Source organism: Rhineura floridana, chromosome 1 (genome assembly GCF_030035675.1).
Source record: "Rhineura floridana isolate rRhiFlo1 chromosome 1, rRhiFlo1.hap2, whole genome shotgun sequence".
In the NCBI taxonomy this organism is placed as follows: domain Eukaryota; kingdom Metazoa; phylum Chordata; class Lepidosauria; order Squamata; family Rhineuridae; genus Rhineura; species Rhineura floridana.
Window position 1 is genome coordinate 175,706,395 of NC_084480.1, and position 19,912 is coordinate 175,726,306.

The 19,912-nt window shown below is 42.4% G+C and overlaps 1 protein-coding gene across 5 annotated transcripts in view; it reads left to right on the forward strand.

Annotated features, from left to right (window-relative positions):
* The first annotated feature begins 3,175 nt into the window (after positions 1-3,175).
* Positions 3,176-19,912, forward strand: part of STING1 (stimulator of interferon response cGAMP interactor 1) — a 42,612-nt gene continuing 25,875 nt past the window's right edge. For 3 of the 5 annotated variants that reach the window (XR_009758200.1, XR_009758201.1, XM_061587202.1), the window contains exons 1-2: positions 3,176-3,281; positions 16,583-16,768. Coding sequence is in view for 2 of the 5 variants with exons in the window: in XM_061587202.1 (XP_061443186.1) it covers positions 16,696-16,768 (73 nt within the window). In the remaining 3 variants the exon portion in view is untranslated. Of the gene's footprint in view, positions 3,282-15,132; positions 15,174-16,582; positions 16,769-19,912 lie in introns of those variants that run through there. The other 2 variants (XM_061587215.1, XM_061587223.1) reach the window with 2 other exon arrangements.

The following is a 19,912-nucleotide window of genomic DNA, read 5'->3' on the forward strand; positions in this document are numbered from 1 at the left end:
TTACCCTCCCTTCTGGTCTGTGAAACCCCAGCCAAGGATCAGGCCTTTGGTAAACCAAATTAAGTATTTATTAAAGATAACAAAGCTAACAAGATTAACAAGATTTCTTCTTAAGGCACATAAGCATATGGTTTTACTCAATACTAATCCGAACTCCACCCCCCTCCTTCTCCACTCTCTCCTGGCAAACCACTCTCTCAAACCCACCAAACAACCCACTCTTTCTCTTCTCCCCCCAGATTCCACTCTCACTCTTCCTTTTATACGTTCAGCCATTTTAAACACTCAGCCAATCATCTAGCATTCTACTGCCCATTCACTCCCCCTCCTCTTTCACTCCACTTACCATGTATCTTCTAAACAACAAACACTTACCATATATACATTAATATAGGAACATCACAGAGGCCACTTTGTGTGCCAAGTGCAAACACAGTATACTCTCTCTCTCTCTCTCTTTCTCTCTCTCTCTCTCTCTCACACACACACACACACACACACACACACACACACACACACACACACACTGTCATCTTTCACCTCCACGCTGCTGCCTCCTCCTCCTCCTTTATCCATGTTCTTGCCCTCCGGCTCCTTTTTCCCTCCACTCCATTCTTCACCACCATCCATTTTTTTAAACAATTGTTTTCTCCACTCCACCCCATCTCACTCTCCACCTCCTCCCTCGTTGCTTACTAGCCACCCACAGAGCATGAGGGAACAGCGGTGCTGCACAGAAGCCCAGTTTGAGGCACATGATTTTCATGCACAAATCAGAGGAGCAGAATGTTTCCCCTGCTTCCCCCCCCCAAGTAATGCCCAAAAGTAATGCTGGAAACTTTAGAATTACTCCACAAAAGTAATAAAATTACTTCTAATTCTATTAAGTAAGTAATTCATTACTTGTAACTAATTACTTCCAAGCTCTGGTCAAACCCCCTCAGCAAGCTTTAATAAGCCAAGAAGGGCAAGGGTCGAGAGGACATGTTGCTGGCCACATCATCACAAGCCACCTTGTCTAAGTCAAGGTTCTAGTTTTGGTGTACAAAGCCCTATACAGCTTGGGACTAGGATACCTGAAAGACCATCTTATATGCCCAGTCGATCACTGCACTCTGCAGGTGAGGGCCTCCTGCAGATACCATCTTATCAGGAGGTCCGTCCTGCACAACATAGGAAATGGACCTTTAGTGTGGTGGCACCAATCCTTTGAAATTCTCTCCCATTAAATATTAGACAGACACCACATCTTTTCAGTGCCTACTGAAGACCTCTTTTAATAAGCCTTTTAAGTAGAGCCCTTATCCAAGTTTGTGTCTGTGTTGGAATTGCTTTTTAATGTTTTTAAACCTTTTTAAAAAAAAGTTTTTAAAGCTTTTAAAAATGTTTTTAAAGATGTTCTATTTTAATATGTTTTTATTGGTGGTTTTGTTTTAATATATTTTAAAGTCTGTTTTATGATGTGTTAAAGTGTTTTTAGTGCCTTTGTTTGCCACCCTGGGCTCCTGCTGGGAGAAAGAGCAGGATATAAATCTAATTTAAAAACTTATAACAATACCCAAATTCCCGTTAACTCTTAGTCCTTTGTTGACACAGTATTTTCCAAAGGCAGTCATGCTTTACAGTTCTGGTGTATGGTGCAGGACTAGGACTAGGCGGTTGGTCTGTAGCTCTGAATCTGTCCAAATTTTGACAAAAATTTGTCAACAAATATGGAAAATAAAACAATGGTCCACAGACTGGAAGCATTCAATATACATCCCAATTCCAAAGAAAAGGGATCCCAGGGAATGCAGTAATTATCGAACCATCACCTTAATATCCCATGCAAGTAAAGTAATGCTCAAGATTCTACAACAAAGGCTCTTACCATATATGGAATGAGAAATGCCAGATTTTCAAGCTGGCTTTAGAAAGGGAAGAGGTACCGGAGATCATACTGCAAACATATGTTGGATAATAAGGGTGTGAGACAGGGGTGTATTTTATCACCCTATTTGTTTAATCTAGATGCAGAACATATCATACAGAAAGAGGGGCTGGACCAAGATGAAGGAGGTGTGAAATATCAATAAAGATATGCAGACGAGACCATACTACTAGCAGAAACCAGTAATGATTTGAAATGAATGCTGATGAAAGTTAAAGAGGAAAGCACAAAAGCAGGACTACAGCTGAATGTCAAGAAGACTAAAGTAATGACAACAGAAGATTTATGTAACTTTAAAGTTGACAATGAGGACATTGAACTTGTCAAGGATTATCAGTACCTTGACACAGTCATTAACCAAAATGGAGACAATAGTCAAGAAATCAGAAGAAGGTTAGGACTAGGGAGGGCAGCTGTGAGAGAACTAGAAAAGGTCCTCAAATGCAAAGATGTATCACTGAACATTAAAGTCAGGATCATTCAGACCATGGCATTCCCAATCTCTATGTATAGATGTGAAAGTTAGACAGTGAAAAAGGTGGATAAGAGAAAAATCAACTCATTTGAAATGTGGTGCTGGAGGAGAGCTTTGCGCATACCCTGGACTAAGAAAAAGACAAATAATTGGATGTTAGAACAAATTAAACCAGAACTGTCACTAGAAGCTAAAATGATGAAACTGAGGTTATCATACTTTGGGCACATCATGAGAAGACATGACTCATACGAAAAGACAGTAATGCTGGGAAAAACAGAAGGGAGTAGAAAAGGAGGAAGGCCAAACAAGAGCTGGATTGATTCCATAAAGGAAGCCACAGACTTGAACTTAAATGATCTGAACAGGGTGGTTTACAACCGATGCTCTTGGAGGTCACTGATTGATAGTGTTGCCATAAGTCATAATTGACTTGAAGGCACATAACACACACACACAGTTGCTGGAATTGCTCCTCACCTCTCCCCGGCATATACTTCAAATGTTGTGCTCTGTTTAATTATATGTTAGCTTACTGTCTGTTGAATAGAGTTGGCTAATGCTCTGCACTCTGTAGGACAACATAATGTCCTTATGAGTCAATGGGAGCGGAATATGCTCCATCTGCAAGTTTTACTTTCATTATCACTGAAACGTCCTTTTCCAATAAAAGAAGATATATAATAAACCCCACCCTTTCCTATTTTTTCTCCTACTGACTCATATTTCTCAGCTGACAAAAGAGAGCTCTATTTGTACCTCAAAGAGCATATGCTGCAGTTTTGTGAAACAGATGTGCACAGCCCAGCCAGCCCAGCAGCAGTAAAGAAGCTGATTAGAACTGGGAGCTCTCTAATACTTTGCTTCAAGAGACTGGTGAGTATTGAATAGCATCGTCACATCCACCTCTTCCGGGCAGGGTAGAATGGCTACTGCTTATTTGTGTTGATTCTGGATTGCAAAATGAGTAGAAAATTTCCCATGAGTGAAATGGACTGAACCAGAAGCTGCTTTCAAGCATCTGATTGTGAGGAAGGGTTGTGATGCAGCCCACCCTTTGAAGAGAGTCTACCAGTTAACTCACCACATGAAATGGCAATCTGGATTAGTTATCTGTGTGAGTGGATCTATTTAGGAGAAACTGGGCAATCGTACACTTACACAACACTAGATTTTGAGATACGCCACCAACATTATTGGATCATATAAAATGCCACGCGTATTCTGCTTCCACAATGGGACTTCTGCCTCCTCTCCATATCTGCCCCCCTCAAATCTGCTCTGGAAGGTCCCCCCAAACCTCTAGAGCAGATTTTGAGGGTGTTGGCGGGGCTGCAGAGGAGAGGAGAGTGAAGTTCCATTGCGCAAGTCAAACTCTGCTGCATGAATGAATAGCAACATAGGATACAACCCATTATTATCATCATCAATATCATGATTTTAAACTGTCGTAATATTGTGATTCTAAACTGTGGTCCGAGGCCACCTTAGGACCTCAGAGTGAAGGGTAGGTAATAAATTTAAATAAGAACAGGAAAAGGGGAAGGTGCCCTCACACTCAGGCACCCCTGAGCCAAACTGCAGGAATTCAACCTCGACCTATAGCTTGGACCTGCATGTGTCCATCAGCTGTTTGGGCCCACAGTTCCCCTGGCAACCCAGATAGCTAGTCCATCACCATCCCTGCTGTGTTGCTTAACAGACTGGCCCTGCCAGGTAGCTTCCTAGCCTTTCATCATCCCTCCCTCAACTAACTGCTTCATACACTTTGACAGCAGCACCCATCCCACTTGTGCACCCTGAGAGGCCTGACCCCACCCAGTCCAAGAAACCTGGGTAAGCAGAGAATGGAAGGACCACTGCCCCTGAGCTCATTCAGTTCCCTGTCTCCACTCAAGAGTAGGAGGAAGAGTTCTACTACCCCAGAGACATAACGTGTAGCAAAGTCATAGCCTTTATTGATCAGTATCTGGGATGAAGGAGATTCTGAAAAGGAAAGACACATGGGTCAGTTGCCAACTTTTCATTGACTGTCAAGTTGCTTGACAGACAGCAAGATTCCAGGTGCAGTGGTACCAATTCCGTGTTAGGAACACCTTCATCTGTTGCATAATTGCCTGTAGTGGACCATCCAAGAGTAAAGGAGTCTGCCTGGAGCAAATAGGTTAATACCCTCACAGAGAAACAGCCAGGAGCATCCTTGACAGGCTTTGGTCCTGCCCAGACCTCAAACCTGAGGTATCCTCAGAGGGGGAGCAGGACCCCCCAGCAGATCTCCACACAGCCAGTAATCAGGAAGAGCCATTGGATCTGGATATCCCTGCCACAGGACTAGAGGTCTCCATTCCATGTGGCTTCTGGTCAGCTCTCAGACTCTCCCTCATCTCCCCCGCAGGGCCACAGGAGCAGAGGAGATGTTGAGCCAGACAGGAGCTCTTCCTCTTCATGGGGTGGAACAGGGAGTGTTGTGGATCCTGTACCTGTAGTAGGAGAAGGGGAGACATAGGCAGACCAACAGCTGGAGAGCCTTAGACCCTCATGCAGAATAGATGCTTGTGAGGAAGTGCAAGGGAAGAGTGCACGGTGCCACTTGAATACTGAGCTCCTGCTCATGCTTGCTCTGTTTCCTAAAGCACCTCATGCAGCAGATCTCAAACACAGGATTGCACCCTCTATGTCTTAAGCTTGATTTTTCAACCAATAATTTTCCTACGGGTTCAGTTTCTCATGTATTGTCTCAGGGATGTTGCAGTGGAAATAAGTAATGAAAAAAAAACAGAACCCTAATCAGTAACACCGTCATGGGCGTGGTTGAACAGAGAAATTTTTTTTATAAAATATAAAATTGTGCGGATGGAATTCATATGGCAATACTGAGAGTAGACTGGGGTAATGGTTACTGAAACAGAGAGAGAGAGGGAGGGAGAGAGATGAGATGAATTTCAAACTGAACTGTGGGAACATACTAAGGATGTGCACTGACCCCAAGATTTGATGTGGACCTCATTTTGGTGCTTTGGAAAGCAGCCCACCATGGTTTAGACTGCTTTGTAGGTTGCCCAATTTGGTTTGGGATCCATCTTGGTCTGCTTCATCTGTCCTCTTCACTATTGAAATATAAAAAGACTTAATTCTTTTCTTTGATGGATGAAATTTGCAGGCATAGCAGCCCCTCCAAGCAGATAAACCCTTCCAAATTACAGGCAAATAGATCCATGGGCTTTTGTACTGGACACCAATTAGAGTTAACTTTTTAAAACAAATATATACCTTTTTTATTTTGGGGCAGATGAATTGGATAAAATTTGCATGCAGTTTGCAGAGAGGTGCCCCTGGGTGAGAAACTTGCCAAATTGCAGGCAAGTAATTGAAGGGGATTTGTGCTAGGAATCTTTAAATCTTATTTTGTGGTGGGAAGAACTTAAGGGGATTTGCTTTCTGGGTAACATAATTTCCTCTGATTACAAGCTTGACCTGTCAATCACAACTGAGATTTCCCTTTGCCTTCTCCTCACTCTGGTATTTGCTTTCCCTTCATGCATCACCCCACCATAGCACTATTCCTTGTATGGTAAGCTTAGAAATGTGCTTTTAGTAGATGCTCATCTGCAGCATTTTTTTTTTTTAGGTCTGAACTGCTGAGGCATCATGAAGCCTTTCAGGAGTCCTTGCTTTGACCAGTGCTATCTCATACAGATTCTGCTTCACCTCTGACAGTCCCAAACTCCTCTGAGACAGCTCACTTCAGCTTGGGAGTCAGGATTTGTCTAAATTTGTTGCACACCTCTAGAACATACCCTTACAATATAATTAGCTATAGAGAAACAGTGATTCACAAATTTTTGGTCGAAATTGATCCAGTAATATGAGAAGAAACAATTTTGTTTCTTTCTTTCATCAAATCATTTTGCTGATTCATCAGTATATTTAGAATCATAGAATCATAGAGTTGGAAGGGGCCTTGTAGGCCATCGAGTCCAACCCCCTGCTCACAGCAGGAAATCCACAGCTAGAGCATCTCCCGCAGATAGCTGTCCAGCCTCTGCTTGAAGACATCCAGCGAAGGGGATCCCATCACCTCCCTAGGCAGTCGGTTCCATTGCCGAACCGCCCTTACTGTCAAGAAGTTCCCTCTAATGTCCAATCTGAATCTACGCTCCTGCAACTCAAAACCATTAGACCTAGTCCTACCCTCTGGGGCAGCAGAGAACAAATCTGTACCCTCCTCTATGTGACAGCTCTTCAGGTACTTAAAGAGTGCAATCATGTCACCCCTCAGCCTTCTCTTCACCAGACTGAACATGCCAAGTTCCTTCAACCTTTCCTCATAAGACTTGTTCTCCCATTTACTTGGGAGTAAGTCCCACTGAACTCAGTAGGGCTTATTTCCGATTAGCCATGCACTGGACTGCTTGGGATGCCTTTTTAAAGCTTTGAGCCTGCTTTTGAATAAACCATTTTTGGGGTTTTGCAAGACATTCTTATTAAAGAATTTGTAGAGGCAGTCATTTGAAATTTCCCAAAGCTCAGGGTTTTCTGTGAAAAGTAAAATAGCGGCCACTATCTTGTCAAACTTCTGATTCGTTTCCCGCTATATATAGCTGAATTAAAACAACTGATATCAAGGTGGATGAAACAGCAGCAAATATGTCCTTGTCAATTTGTCCCTTTTATCTCATACTCAGAATCAAGCCCCCTTGAGTTCAGTGAGACTTACTCCCAGGCAAATGTAGGATTGCAGCCTTAGAGCTATTAATATGGAGAATACAAGTTCTTGTATCAGCATAGGCAGAATGGAAATAGAGCTACTGAACAGCCAATCCAGCTGGCTCACTTCTTCCTGGAATCTACTACTGCAGATTACAAGTGTGGGAATTGTGTGCTTAAACAAACCAACAAAAATCTCCCTGAAGGGGTGTTTGGTTTATATGGGAATATGTTCAGACATGTGATTAGGGGATGCTGCTGTCTGAAATTATGTAATTCAGGAAGTGCTGTAGGAGGTGTTTGCTGTGCATGTTTAATAGGTTCATCGTCAGCACTGCATACAGAAGTAAGAATTCTGCTGTCATGCAATGGCAGTTTTGACTGTTCCTGCAGAAGTTGGTGGTAGGAGGGTGCAATTTGCAGCAAAGAAGTTGTGAATGGAAGACAGGTGCTTAATCTTACCGCTACCTGCTGGCTTTTTCTTGAAACTACCAGCTGTTTCCTCCCATCTCAGATTTTAGTCAGTTGTTTCTACTACAAAAAGCTGGGCCGGGTGGAGGTGGGAATAGTCCATGGGGGCAGGGCAGACCCAAGACATTATTTTGCCCAAGGACAAGATGGTGCTCCTCCCTATTCCACGTACAGGAGCCAACTGGATGCACAGCTGAATCCTACCTCAACACTGGTAATGGGACATTGTCCTTCATTGCACCTGAGGGTCCCATGTAGCAAAACACATTATGCACTCTGGGCTGCCCCATTTCTATCGCGCCAAGGCATAGATGCTTCCGCCGCTGCTTCCGCTGCTGCTGCTGCCGCTGCTGCTGCCACCGCTGCTGCCACCGCTGCCACCACCACACACTTCGAAGCCCCACATTCCCTTCCTGCAGATCGGCGCCGTTGTGCGGGAAAGTCATGGGGGTAGTTCAGCTTTACTTTTGCAAAGCCCGAGGGAGTTTGTGTGGAAAGAGTTCGAACCATGCCGAAGTTTTAAAAAGAAGGAAAGAAAGAACCGGAGTGAAGGAAGGCAGTTTACTGGGGGAGAAAGGGGCAAAAGCAAGGAGGGGTGCAGCAGTTCAGGAGCAGTCAGTCCGAAGTTGCTTGTTAAGCCGACGGAAACAAAATAGAATTCATGGAGAGTTTAGTGGGTGGAGAAAGGGGAGTATCTGAAAGTGATGATCCAGTCCCCAGCAAAAAACATCAGAGCAAAGCACCTACATGGGAGAAACACTGCGAAGCGGAGATGGTTTTTCCTTCACTTTTCGCATTATCCTCGGATTGGTTTAATGTGGATTTAAAGGGGAAAACTGCATCCTAGCTTCTCTTTGCCTGCAACGTCATGTGAACCCTGCGAATTAAAGGGGGGTGCAAGTAACACCAATGTCACATTAACTCGCTGTGTGAACCAGCCCTCTATCAAATGAAGGGCACAGAGAACAAATTAGATGCTACTTCTGCAATCACACTGGTTGTCTACCAGCTTTGGGGGTTAATTCAAAGTGCTGATTATTCTCTTTAAAGCTTAGATCTCCATGGAATTTGGAAGTTTCAAAATAAATGCAGAAATGCTGAGAGAATGTGATAAGAAGTGAAATTCAACCGTGCATTAGATGACAGGAAAGTGAGCTGCTACAGACATTCTCATAACTGGAAAATTATGCAATTCTGTTCTATGAAAACAGTGTACTAGGCAGGCAGGCTGATATTATGGCTCTACTATGATGTTGTTGGGAGCGGGACCAATCTTTTGACACGCATAAGATTCCAACTAAACTTCATTTTTCTCCCTCTTCTCTGTCCATTTTCCTTTCTGCGTTGGTGGTGTGTGACTAGTGTCCTGCCAGCATGGCTACGCCACACTAGCAATGAATACCATCACAGCAACACATATGCTACCTCAGTGTAAATCTATGACCCCAGCATAACGTTATGTTCCACTGGCACAGCAGAGTTTTGTCATGATCCTTTCTCTGCCCAGTGGGAATGACTCCAACTGATTGTAACTCTGTTTTGTCTCCAGCTTTGCAACATGCACTTTCATTTTATAGAATTCTGTTGCTCAGAAAAAATCCCCAAATGTATGGAAAACCCCTTGGCACAAAACCAGTATACCTAATACAGAGGGCGGCTGTTTAGTGGGTTGAATGCCCTGATAAACCCCCAAAGCCTTGGCCATGTGAGGCCAAACCAGCAAGTTGTCTTTCCTTTTCCAGAGCAGGATAGACAAGTGGGGGAGCATTGGACACACACCACACCGTCATAGTGCCTACATGCAGTGATGCCCAACAGGGCATGTTCCTTGCCTTTTCCTCAGGGGATGCCATGGAGGCTTAAGAGAGAGGGGGCACCAGCAACTACATTTTTGGCATGGCTAAGAAGCAACTGTCAGAAACTGTAGACTCCTGGTCATTTGAGAACCTCTTGGCTACATAACCTAAACCCCTTGGATGAGATAATTCTCCAGAGTAGCACAGTTTTCTGTGATTGATGGACAGATGTGATGCAATTAGCAATGCATGATTTTTAAAAAAGTAAATAGCATTTGGCGAGTGCTTAAATCTTGATCAGGACTATAAGAGAGAAGAGGGCTTTGATTCTTCACTCCTGCTATAGTTCTGATTCATAGTTATTTGATTTAGTATTTATTTATTTAATGAATTTATACCCCACCTTCTAAAAAACTTTCAGTGAATCTCACAAAAACAAATTAATAATAATTTATAAAACAGCATAATTTAAATCAGAATACCCAACCTTCAGTACAATCCATAAGAAACAACAGCCAATTATATATATTAAAACCCCACAACCCCTGAATGTGGAATGCTTGAGAGTCATAAGATTTTCTAGTTATTTAGGTTGATATTGATTACTTTTGTCAGATCACCCTTGATATTGTCAGCGATACTTATATTGTTATGGATTTTTTTCCTTTTCTTGTTATTGCCACAAAGAAAGGGATGGGTGGGGCAGTTGATCTTTTATTTCTTATTTTTAATTTTCTGTAAGTTCAGTTCTCTCCAGTCGGGAAGAGACTGGTCTGAATTGGTTTAAAACCTGCTGGGTGCTGCATTTTTCCTTTTTTCTTCACATACTGTATGTGCAGATTTGGCTGTATTTTAACTGTTTCTTTTTTTTTTTCAATTAATTTTTATTCCAATTTTCAAAACCAAAACAATACAAAAGAAAACAACACAAATCAATAACTAGTACAATACAAAAAGAAAGAAAAAATATATATATATATAAAAAAGAAAGAATATTGACTTCCGATTTGTCATAGTTCAGCTATAAATCTATAATATATAACAAACCTATCTCTTAATAGATTATAAAATCACCTTCCTCCAATGGTTATCTTAGTTGGTTTCAAATCTCATTAACATCATATCATTTTAATCTTCCACAAAAAGTCAAAGAGAAGTTTCCAATCCTTGAGATATATGTCAATCAATTTTTTTTCTAAATAAACATGCCAGTTAATCCAACTCATCAAATCTACTAAGTCCAGTAATTTTAAATCGCTCTTCTGTCATTATCCATATTGGGTCCATCTTCCATCTTCCATCTTTACGCACCCAAAAATCTTGCTGTCATAGTCATATAATAAAAGTCTGATAGGAATTTCCTCCATCACAGATGTTTTCTTACCATCAAATCCAAACGTATCACTGAAGTGTTGTTGCAAAGCCGCATCTCTGTTCCTCTTTTCCACATGATACACTAGTACATCTCTTGAAGGTTTTTCCATTGACACAAAACAGGGATTAATTCTGTTAACTTTCTCCATTTCAAGTTCCATCAAATCCTTCCAGTCCAAGAATTTTCTTGAACCGATAATATCTTTATCTCCAATCTCTTCAATTCCTTCAAGGACAGCGCTGAATTCCAAACTATAATATTTGTCTCCAGGATCCATCACAGCCAGAAAATCCAAATCTTTTTTCATGTCCATAATTAAGCCAATCTCCATAGTTTGAACCTTGCCTTTAATTTCTCTTCCATCCTTTTTTTGTTTTCCAGATCTATCTTTATTCTCCTTTCTCATAGAGTCCTGAGTTTCTTTCAGCTCCTGTCCCATTTCGTGAAATTCAATTCTCCACGCTTGTCTATTATTTCTCAGTTCTTGTTTTATTGAGTTAATCCCATTCATTATTTTCTGAAACATGTCTAGAGATAAAGTCCCTTCTTGTACATCCATGATCTTCTTAATTGTCATTCTTAAAACCAAAGGAACAAAACTCCTTCAATTTTCAATGTCCCAAACAGAGAGCAGCTTATTTCTTTAACCAGTTACAAAGGAGTTAATCTTTCCAGCAAACTAACGTCACACGCTAGACAGCCCTTATCTCTTATCTGCCCAGAAGTGTAAGAACGGCTTTAGTTCACAGCGTCGAAATAGCTAGTAGCAGAGAGAATGAGCAGATTCGTCAAAAAGAAAAAAAAAGTAGATCAAGAAAAATAGTCCCAGTCTTATCTCTTTCAATCAGAAATCTCTCATCCGTTTAATCTTTAGAATGCTATTTTCCATGTCAGCTTTTTGCAATAAAAAAAAAGATACGCTATTTATATTTTCTTCCCCCTTAGTTCCGTGAATAAAAAAAGGAAAGTCTTACCTCACCTAGGTTATCTCAATTGCTGTTACTTTGACAAATCTCTTTAGCTGTATAGATAAGAAAATGATGAATGTAGACAGGAGGATGTTTGCCTGTTAATCCGTATAAAAGAACGGGTCACTTATCCAGCTGAGCTAGCATAAAAATCCTCGCTCTGTCTGAGCTGCTGGAAGACAGACAATTCTGACGAATTCCAGACTCCAACAATCAAAACAAAGCTATGTAGGAAATCTCACGTTTCTTCTTTAACCGGAAGAAATTATTCCCAGTCAGAAAAGAGCCTTCTGACTGAATTTAAACTGGAAAAGTTTCATCCAAGACGAGAGCTCGTCTCAGAGGCTGCACAGGCGTAGGGATCCTCCTGGGAAGTCCGTATTTTAACTGTTTCTAACTTTAAAATGAATAAAATTGTTTTAAAATCAAAATAAAACACCACAACCCTGTAAACCTCCATATCTGCTATATGTATCAATAGCAGCAATGTCCGAGGGCTGATCCAGATTTGGACCACAATGGGGGCAAAGAATTAAAGCTCTATCCCTCCTCAAGGCCCTGTCTAGCTCAGGGTCCTTATAGCAGCTATTTACTTTTTTAAAGGATTCATTTTAATAGATTGTCATGTCTGATTTGGCCATGCCTGTGTCTTCATTATAAAAGCCAAACAGAATGGGAAAGAAAAGGATTGTTCTAACTCACTGGCACAAGAAAAATCAAACTTAGGACTTCAAGGGAAACAAGCAGGGCTACACATGCTCTGTGCCAAAACAAAATCCAAAACAGTGGCTTAAGGAAACATGGATTCCATGCTGGAAGTGTAGGAGATTGCAACTCAAATTCTGGGTTGAAGTCTGCATGCCTGGGTCCTCCAGGCACTAGGCTATCTGACCTATGCTCATCTACTTGCCTGCCTTCCATTGTAAACTTATACCCTTCGGGAAGCTGACCACACCTTCCAACCTCTCCTTTCTCTTTTCTTCTCCAACCAGCCAAAGAAGAAGACATCTTGCCTTTGTCTCGCTCTCCTGTAGCATGGAGGCAATGACCAAGCCTAGCCATTGTTGCTCCAACTTAGTTAGTTAGAACTAGACTGCTTTCCTATGTATTTCTATAAATAAAGAAGCTTTTATTTTCTTTTTCAGCCAAGTCTGAAGTATCAGTGATTTAAAGCAGGGGAAAAACTTGCTCCTTCCAAGTAAATCAAGCACCCACAAGGTGCTCAGTTTTGCAAAGGGTTGCCAGGTGCCTGGTTTTCACCTGGAGACCCAGGATTTTTGGGGTGCTCTTCGGGTCTCTCTGGGTGAATCACCTTAATCTCCAGACTCTCAGCTTTCATTTTTTAAAAAATTAAGTTTCTAGGTGGTCTGGTTCCCGAGATATACACCAAAATGTCAGCTGCTCCCCTGCAACTTCAGTTAAATGAGGTTGTAGTTGGCGGCTCTAATCCCACCCTTTCAGGTTTGTAGCCAATAATAAGTAAAGTCATGGTTGAGATTGACAAGACACTAACTAGAGCCCTTTGCAAGTCAGAAAACTTGTTTTTTCCTGCTTTTCTGAAAATCTCATTAATTGAGTAAGTATATCACTTCCAGTCTTTTTCCCTCTTGTGTGCAGGAGTCAAACAAGTTTAAATATTCCTGGGTTGTTGAAGAGGGCACTGTTTTGAAAACCTTCCCAATATGAAGCTTTAATCCAGTACTTGCTTTTCTGGGAGTAGATGTGGTTAGCATTGTGCTGTAAATCAATGGGACTGTTGAGTGAACATGGCAAAGGATTGTTTGTGTTGTAAATCTTTCTCTCTCTCCAATCCTATTTTTAAAGCAAATAGGCAGAGCTTACATGGGAATCAATGCTTTTATTTTGTAGGAAACTAATACTGATTTTTTTTTTTTTAATGTTCGGTAGTGACCAACTGGTTTTGACAATAAACTATTATATGGGGTGTATGTATTTTTACATCTCCAGTGTGTGTGTGTATGGAGTCTGTCCAACAACCCTGTGAGATGGGGTTGCAGACTGGAAACCAAGGCAGCTCACAATAAGAAATAAATCCATTTAAAATCCAATAACCATAAAAACAAGTATAAACCTATGCCTTGGAACTCCCTGTTGATATTAGGTGGGGACCTTCATTGTCTTCTTTTTGGTACGTGCTAAAATCGTCTTTGTTTAGGCAAGCCTACCCAGGCATGTAGAAGCTATTATACTTTTTAACTCATTGTTGGTTTTATTATTCTGAATGTTTTTAAATACCTGTCTTTAACTGTTTTTGCCAATAATATCATTGTTTTAATTCTTTCTGTATACGCTTTGAAGTTGTTGTTTTCAATAAAGTGATATATAAATGTTGTAAATAAAATACAAAAATAAATTTCAGAGTCACTGTGGCCTAGGCTTGCCAGGTCTCCGGCAATCTGCCGGAGAGTCCGGCAAAAGGGGGCTGTGTCCGGCCTCCGGCTATACTTCAATTTAAAAGGTGGATCTCCGGCTTTTTATTGGCCCCCTCAGCCACGCATGCACGATTGACCACGCATACGTTGGGCTGCGGCTGGCCGACTTCTGCTCTTTACAATTTCAGGCAGGCAGGCCGCAGGCAGGACTTGAGCAGCTGACACAGTGAGGGAGGGACTCCTCCAGCAGCAGCCCCTGCCCACTCCCATCACCACCCACAGAGAGAACATACAGGTGGCCGGGGCCCGGGCGTGTGAGGGTGATCTGATGGCCCATGGGTGGGTGGAGGCGAGCGGTGGCAGCAGCGGAGGCTAGGCTGGGCCAGCCTGGCTCCGTCTTTCTTAGCCCCAGCCGGCCCGGAGCCAGTTCCCCACCCTGGGGCTCAGGCTGCTGAAGTCTCTGGTGGGGGGGGATCGCGATCGCGATCACGGCCGCGGCCGCAGCCGCTGCCGTGGGTGGACTGAGGCGAGTGGTGGGGTGGCAGTGGAGCCCAGGCTGGGCCGGCTCCCTCTTAGCCCCGGCCAAGATGGGGGCCGGGGCCCATCCCATGCAGCTTGCGGCCTGCCTGGCAGCCTCAGCGCAGGAGCCGTGGAGGGCAGGCTGGGGCGGCTCCTCCTCCTTAGTCCAGCCGGTTCTCCAGCTCCAGAAAGGACAGCCGGCCGCTTCACCCCTCCTGCTGTTGGCGCTGCTGGGGGGGCCCCATCGCGGCCGCTGCCGCCCAGGGGTGCCCACAGCAGGAGGGGTGAAGCCGGCGGCCGTCCTTTCTGGAGCAGAGGAACCGGCTCCGGGGCTAAAAAGGAGCCGGCCCGGCCTGCCCTCCACGGCTCCTGCTGAGGCTGACAAGCTGCGACGCCTGTCTCCTGGCAACCGCTGCCGAGACAGGGCCGACGCGGCGGCCTGCAGCCTCAGCCTCAGCAGGAGCCGTGGAGGGCAGGCTGGGCCGGCTCCTCCTCCTTAGTCCAGCCGGTTCGGAGGTAGGCTGACCGGCCCACTTCTGGTACGTCTGTTAAGGAAGCGTGCTGAAAGGCTTTGAGGGCCTGTTTGGATGTCACACTCTCGCACCTGCAACTCTTTAACTTAATCTCAGGTGCTTGAAGCGCTGTTTATTGAAATAACTTTGCACATGCTCGGCGATACTGTCTTTACTTCTTTATTTCTGGGCAGAGCCGTGGTGGTGAAAGCATGTTTCTTGGGGTATTACTGTGCTTGACCCTTGCCTTAAACTAAAATTGGGGATTTGTTAGCTCGGGGCTGCCTCCATACAAATACATGGGCCATAAGAAGAGCAGAGTTAAGGGCAGAAAGGATTTGTTTCTGCAGGACTCCTGTGTTCTTCTCTCCTCTTTGTGTTACTATGTGTTTTTAAGCGCTTCCATCCTCCAGGGGCTTAATTATTTCTTGCCAGGTTAGATTTAAATCTGGCTGTAGAATTCCCCACTTTAGCTTCATATCTGAATTCATGTATTAAACTTTGCAAGACAGTCTATAGTCTGTGTTTTCTTCTCCCCTTCTTTTTTTTTAAAAAGCTTTCTGTTATCTGTTGCTGTCTGCAAACCCTGAATGATGACAGCATGTATACTACCAGCTGTCAGATGTTCAATATTATCAAAACAGAAAGAAACTGGCCTGTTTGAAAGCTGCATTTTTATAGAGCCATAATTTTATTAGAGCAATATGGCTTTGGCAACATTTCCCCACCCCTTTTTTTCTTATTTTTTAATTGCGGTTTCTACATACTTTAACCATAAAAAAGTAAATTGAACGATCTTTTTCTGGTCTAAAGTTAATTGTTGGCGAGTTAAAAGTACATCTTTAAGTCTGCAGGCTAGCACATAGGATGACATACACCTCAATCCTCTCCACTTTTATTCAAAAGTAGTTGTTACATATGGTTACAACCTTAGTATTGGGCATTGTAATAAAACATCCCAAAACATGATGATACACTGCTTCTTGAACAATTTGTTCATTGACCAGGGAAGGAAGGAGTCAGTTTACTTACCTGCCATGTGATCCCACTGAGTTTCACCATACTCCAAACTAGGTGGAATCCATGTTAAATGAAGAGTAATGTTGAACTCAGCTTCAGCATCCCCCACCATGGTCAATGTATGTGCCCTACTTTTGTCTCTTGCATGATGTAGTTCCAAAAGTCTCAGAAGGTAGACTTGTTTAGACAACTATACTGGTTAATTGTGAGACTGACACTACTATAAAAGCTGTCAAATGCTCATTGTTGATAAACCATATTCAATTTCTTTAGTAATTTTTGTCTAATAATAACTTTTGCTTATAAATTGTTTTAAATTTTTTAAATTGTGTTTTAAATTGTTTTTAAAAGATGTGTTTTAAATTGTTTTTAAAAGATGTGTTTTAAATTTGTATATTTGTTTTTAATGTTTTTAGTTACTGTAAACCTCCCAGAGAGCTTCGGCTGTTGATGGACTTTTTGATGAACTTTGCCTGGTTAAAAAGTTTGTGCCTGAGGTCAGAACATCTGATCTTCCTCTGGATGAGAAATGGGTGCAGTTGCTAAAGAGCATCAGATCAAGAATTCTGGTGAAGGTTGTCAGTGCAGTGTTTGCCATCCCAGTAAGCAATGCTTTCGTGGAGAGAGCGTTTTCACTAATGGGCAATGTATGGACTGACAACAGGAACCGTATGTTACCTTCCCTTGTTAAAGCAGAGCTTTGTGTCAAATTAAACTTTGGCATGAACTGTGCTGAGTTTTTTAAATATGTGAAGGAAGAACAAAGGTTGCTTAAAGCTTGTGTTTCAAATGAGAAGTACAAATTCTAAACTCAGCCTGTTTAGTTATTTAACACCAGTTCCTACAGTGAAAGCACCTTGTTCATTCTTTCTGTTTTTCTTTTATAAAGAGTAATACTGTTTATAATGTTTATAATGGTTGAAAACATCCCTTGGATGTCATCCACTTCTCTTTTGTAAGAGAGATAAATGTCTAAAACCAGCTGCAATTTCATTGCTTCAGTGGGTCTCTACTCTAGTTGGGACTAGATTGATTGGTGATGTAACCTGCCTTTGTTCTCTTAAAGATAGTGTTTGTTAATAAAAAAATTGTTTGTAACCTGGTGCTATTGGTTTGATTTCTGTCACATTTTTACCTTTACCTTAATACTAGAGGTAATTGTATAATTGTATAATTGTGATTGCCAACTGCTTGCCTAGAATGCCCTCCCTTGTCCTTAACATGGCTGCAACCGTATCTACTCAGAAGTAAGTCCTATTTAGTTCAGATCTTGTAAGTTCAGGTCTGTGGCTTCCTTTATGGAATCAATCCATCTCTTGTTTGGCCTTCCTCTTTTTGTACTCCCTTCTGTTTTTCCCAGCATTATTGTCTTTTCTAGTGAATCGTGTCTTCTCATTATGTGTCCAAAGTATGATAACCTCAGTTTCATCATTTTAGCTTCTAGTGATAGTTCTGGTTTAATTTGTTCGGACACCCAATTATTTGTCTGTTTTGCCTAGAATGTCCTCCCTTGTCCTTAACATGGCTGCAACCGTATCTACTCAGAAGTAAGTCCTATTGAGTTCTATGGGGCTTAGTTCCTTAATAAGCATGTTTACAGTTGCTGCCTTCAGGGGCATCTATCTATGCTTCCATCTAACATCTCTGCAACACTAAACTCCTTTCTTCCAATAATGGCCAAGTCTGAGGGCACGTAAACCCTTCTTGCCAGAAGCAAGTAAACTAGAAGGCATCAGAACTGCACCTCCCAAGAAATGTCCCTAATGTCCTAGTAAGAGTTCTACCTAGAAGTTGAAGGGTTACGCTGACCCTTTGGTATGTGTTGCTGTGGTTGGTATGGTATTGCATTTAGGGAAGCATCACTGTCTTTTTTCATTTTCTGTTTGCATTTCATGTACCTTTGACCCTCCTCCCTTACATCCATAGAAGCAACAACAGTGGTTCCATGTGGTCAACTAAACCCCTAAAACCCATTGATGATGTGCCTTGTTGGTTGCATGATGGTTTGTTTTTTGCCCACTAATGGTAAAAGAGAATTCACATATTTGAAAGTGTGGCTGCAGTTGTTGTTCCCAAGCTGCTGCCTGTGAAGGTAGACCAAACCATGGGTGTTTTTTCTCTGTCAATTATTACTCACTGGAATTGGATTGGCTGTCCAAGTGAGTTTATAGCACCCCACAGAGTAGACAGAAAGGGTAGAGAATCTTCTTTCTCTTACACATTTCTCAGACCTCTTTCTGAAGTGAAGGGTCAAATCTGTAAAGAAGTTTGGAGCAGCCACATTAAAAGATAAGGGCAGGGCATTCCAGGCAGGGGGTTGTCAACCCTGCTTGGATATGGATGTCTTTGCAGAGGATCCCTAGTCAAGCATTACTAACAGCACAATCCAAACTATCTACTCAGAAGTAAGTCCTGTTGAGTTCTATGGGGCTTAGTTCCTTAATAAGCATGTTTATAATTGCTGCCTTCAGGAGCATCCATCTGTGCTCACATCTAACATCTCTGCAACACTAGGCTCCTTTCTTCCAATAATGGCCTGGCCTGAGGGCACGTAAACCCTTCTTGCCAGAAGCAAGGAAGCTAGATTAAATGTTCCCTAAAGGTGTTGAACTGTGACTTGGGAGACCAGGGTTCAAATCTCCACACAGCCATGAAGCTCACTGGGTGACCTTGGGCCAGTCACCGCCTCTCAGACTCAGAGGAAGGCAATAGTAAACCACCTCTGTCTGAATACTGCTTACCATGAAGACCCTATCTGGGATCAACTTGAAGGCAGTCCATTTCCATTTTGCATCACCCTAAGCTTGTGAGAAAGAATGACCTTATTTTACACCCTATTTTAGGTAAGATTTCTATTTTAATCTCCAGAGAATTTTTTTTGAATGGCATGCTCCAAGCAACTATGGTTGATACAATGTATCATGCTTAATGATATCACTAGGGCCCGCCCCGTGACGTCACTAGGGCCCGCCCTGTGATGTCACTAGGGCCCGCCCCGTGACGTCACTAGGGCCCACCCCCATTTTCTCAGGTTTTTGGATGGCTCCGACCTGGCAACCCTACTGTGGCCCTTGGGTCTCTTTCGTCTTTTAGGAACAAAGGAATCTGACTTATATCGACACTGGCCATTTGGTACCATCTACCTGAGTACTGATGACATGGACTAGCATTGGATCTCCAGGATTCCAGGCAACGCCCTTTTCCAGAGATTGGACTTTGGACCTTTGCATACAAAGCATGTGCCCTACCACTGAGCTACAGCCCTCCCCCTGTATAAAAAAGTATCTTTTAACATTGTTCTTTTCAATTCACTGATGAATGCATAGCATGCCTAGGGAGGATCCACACCATTCATTTAAAACACATTCAACACACATTTGAAGCACATGAATCCCACCACAGAATAATGGGAACTCTAGTTTGTTAAGGGTGGTGGGAATTATAACTGCAACAAGGAAACTACAGTTGGATGTGCTTTAAATGTATTGTGTGGATCTACTTAATAAACCTTTCCTGCATGTAAATCATTTTAATTAGATTTTTAAAATCAAAATTAGCTACAAAGTTTACTGGGTGCCCATAGGCTACTCACTGTCTCTCAGCCTAATTTGCACAACAGAGGGGGATGATGACCACCCCAAGAAAGAAGGGCACACTTAAAATGTAAAGGAAATAATAATGTACAACCATAGTGTGAAATCAGATACTTATTGGGACATAATATGAAGAAATAATTTTAGAAGTAT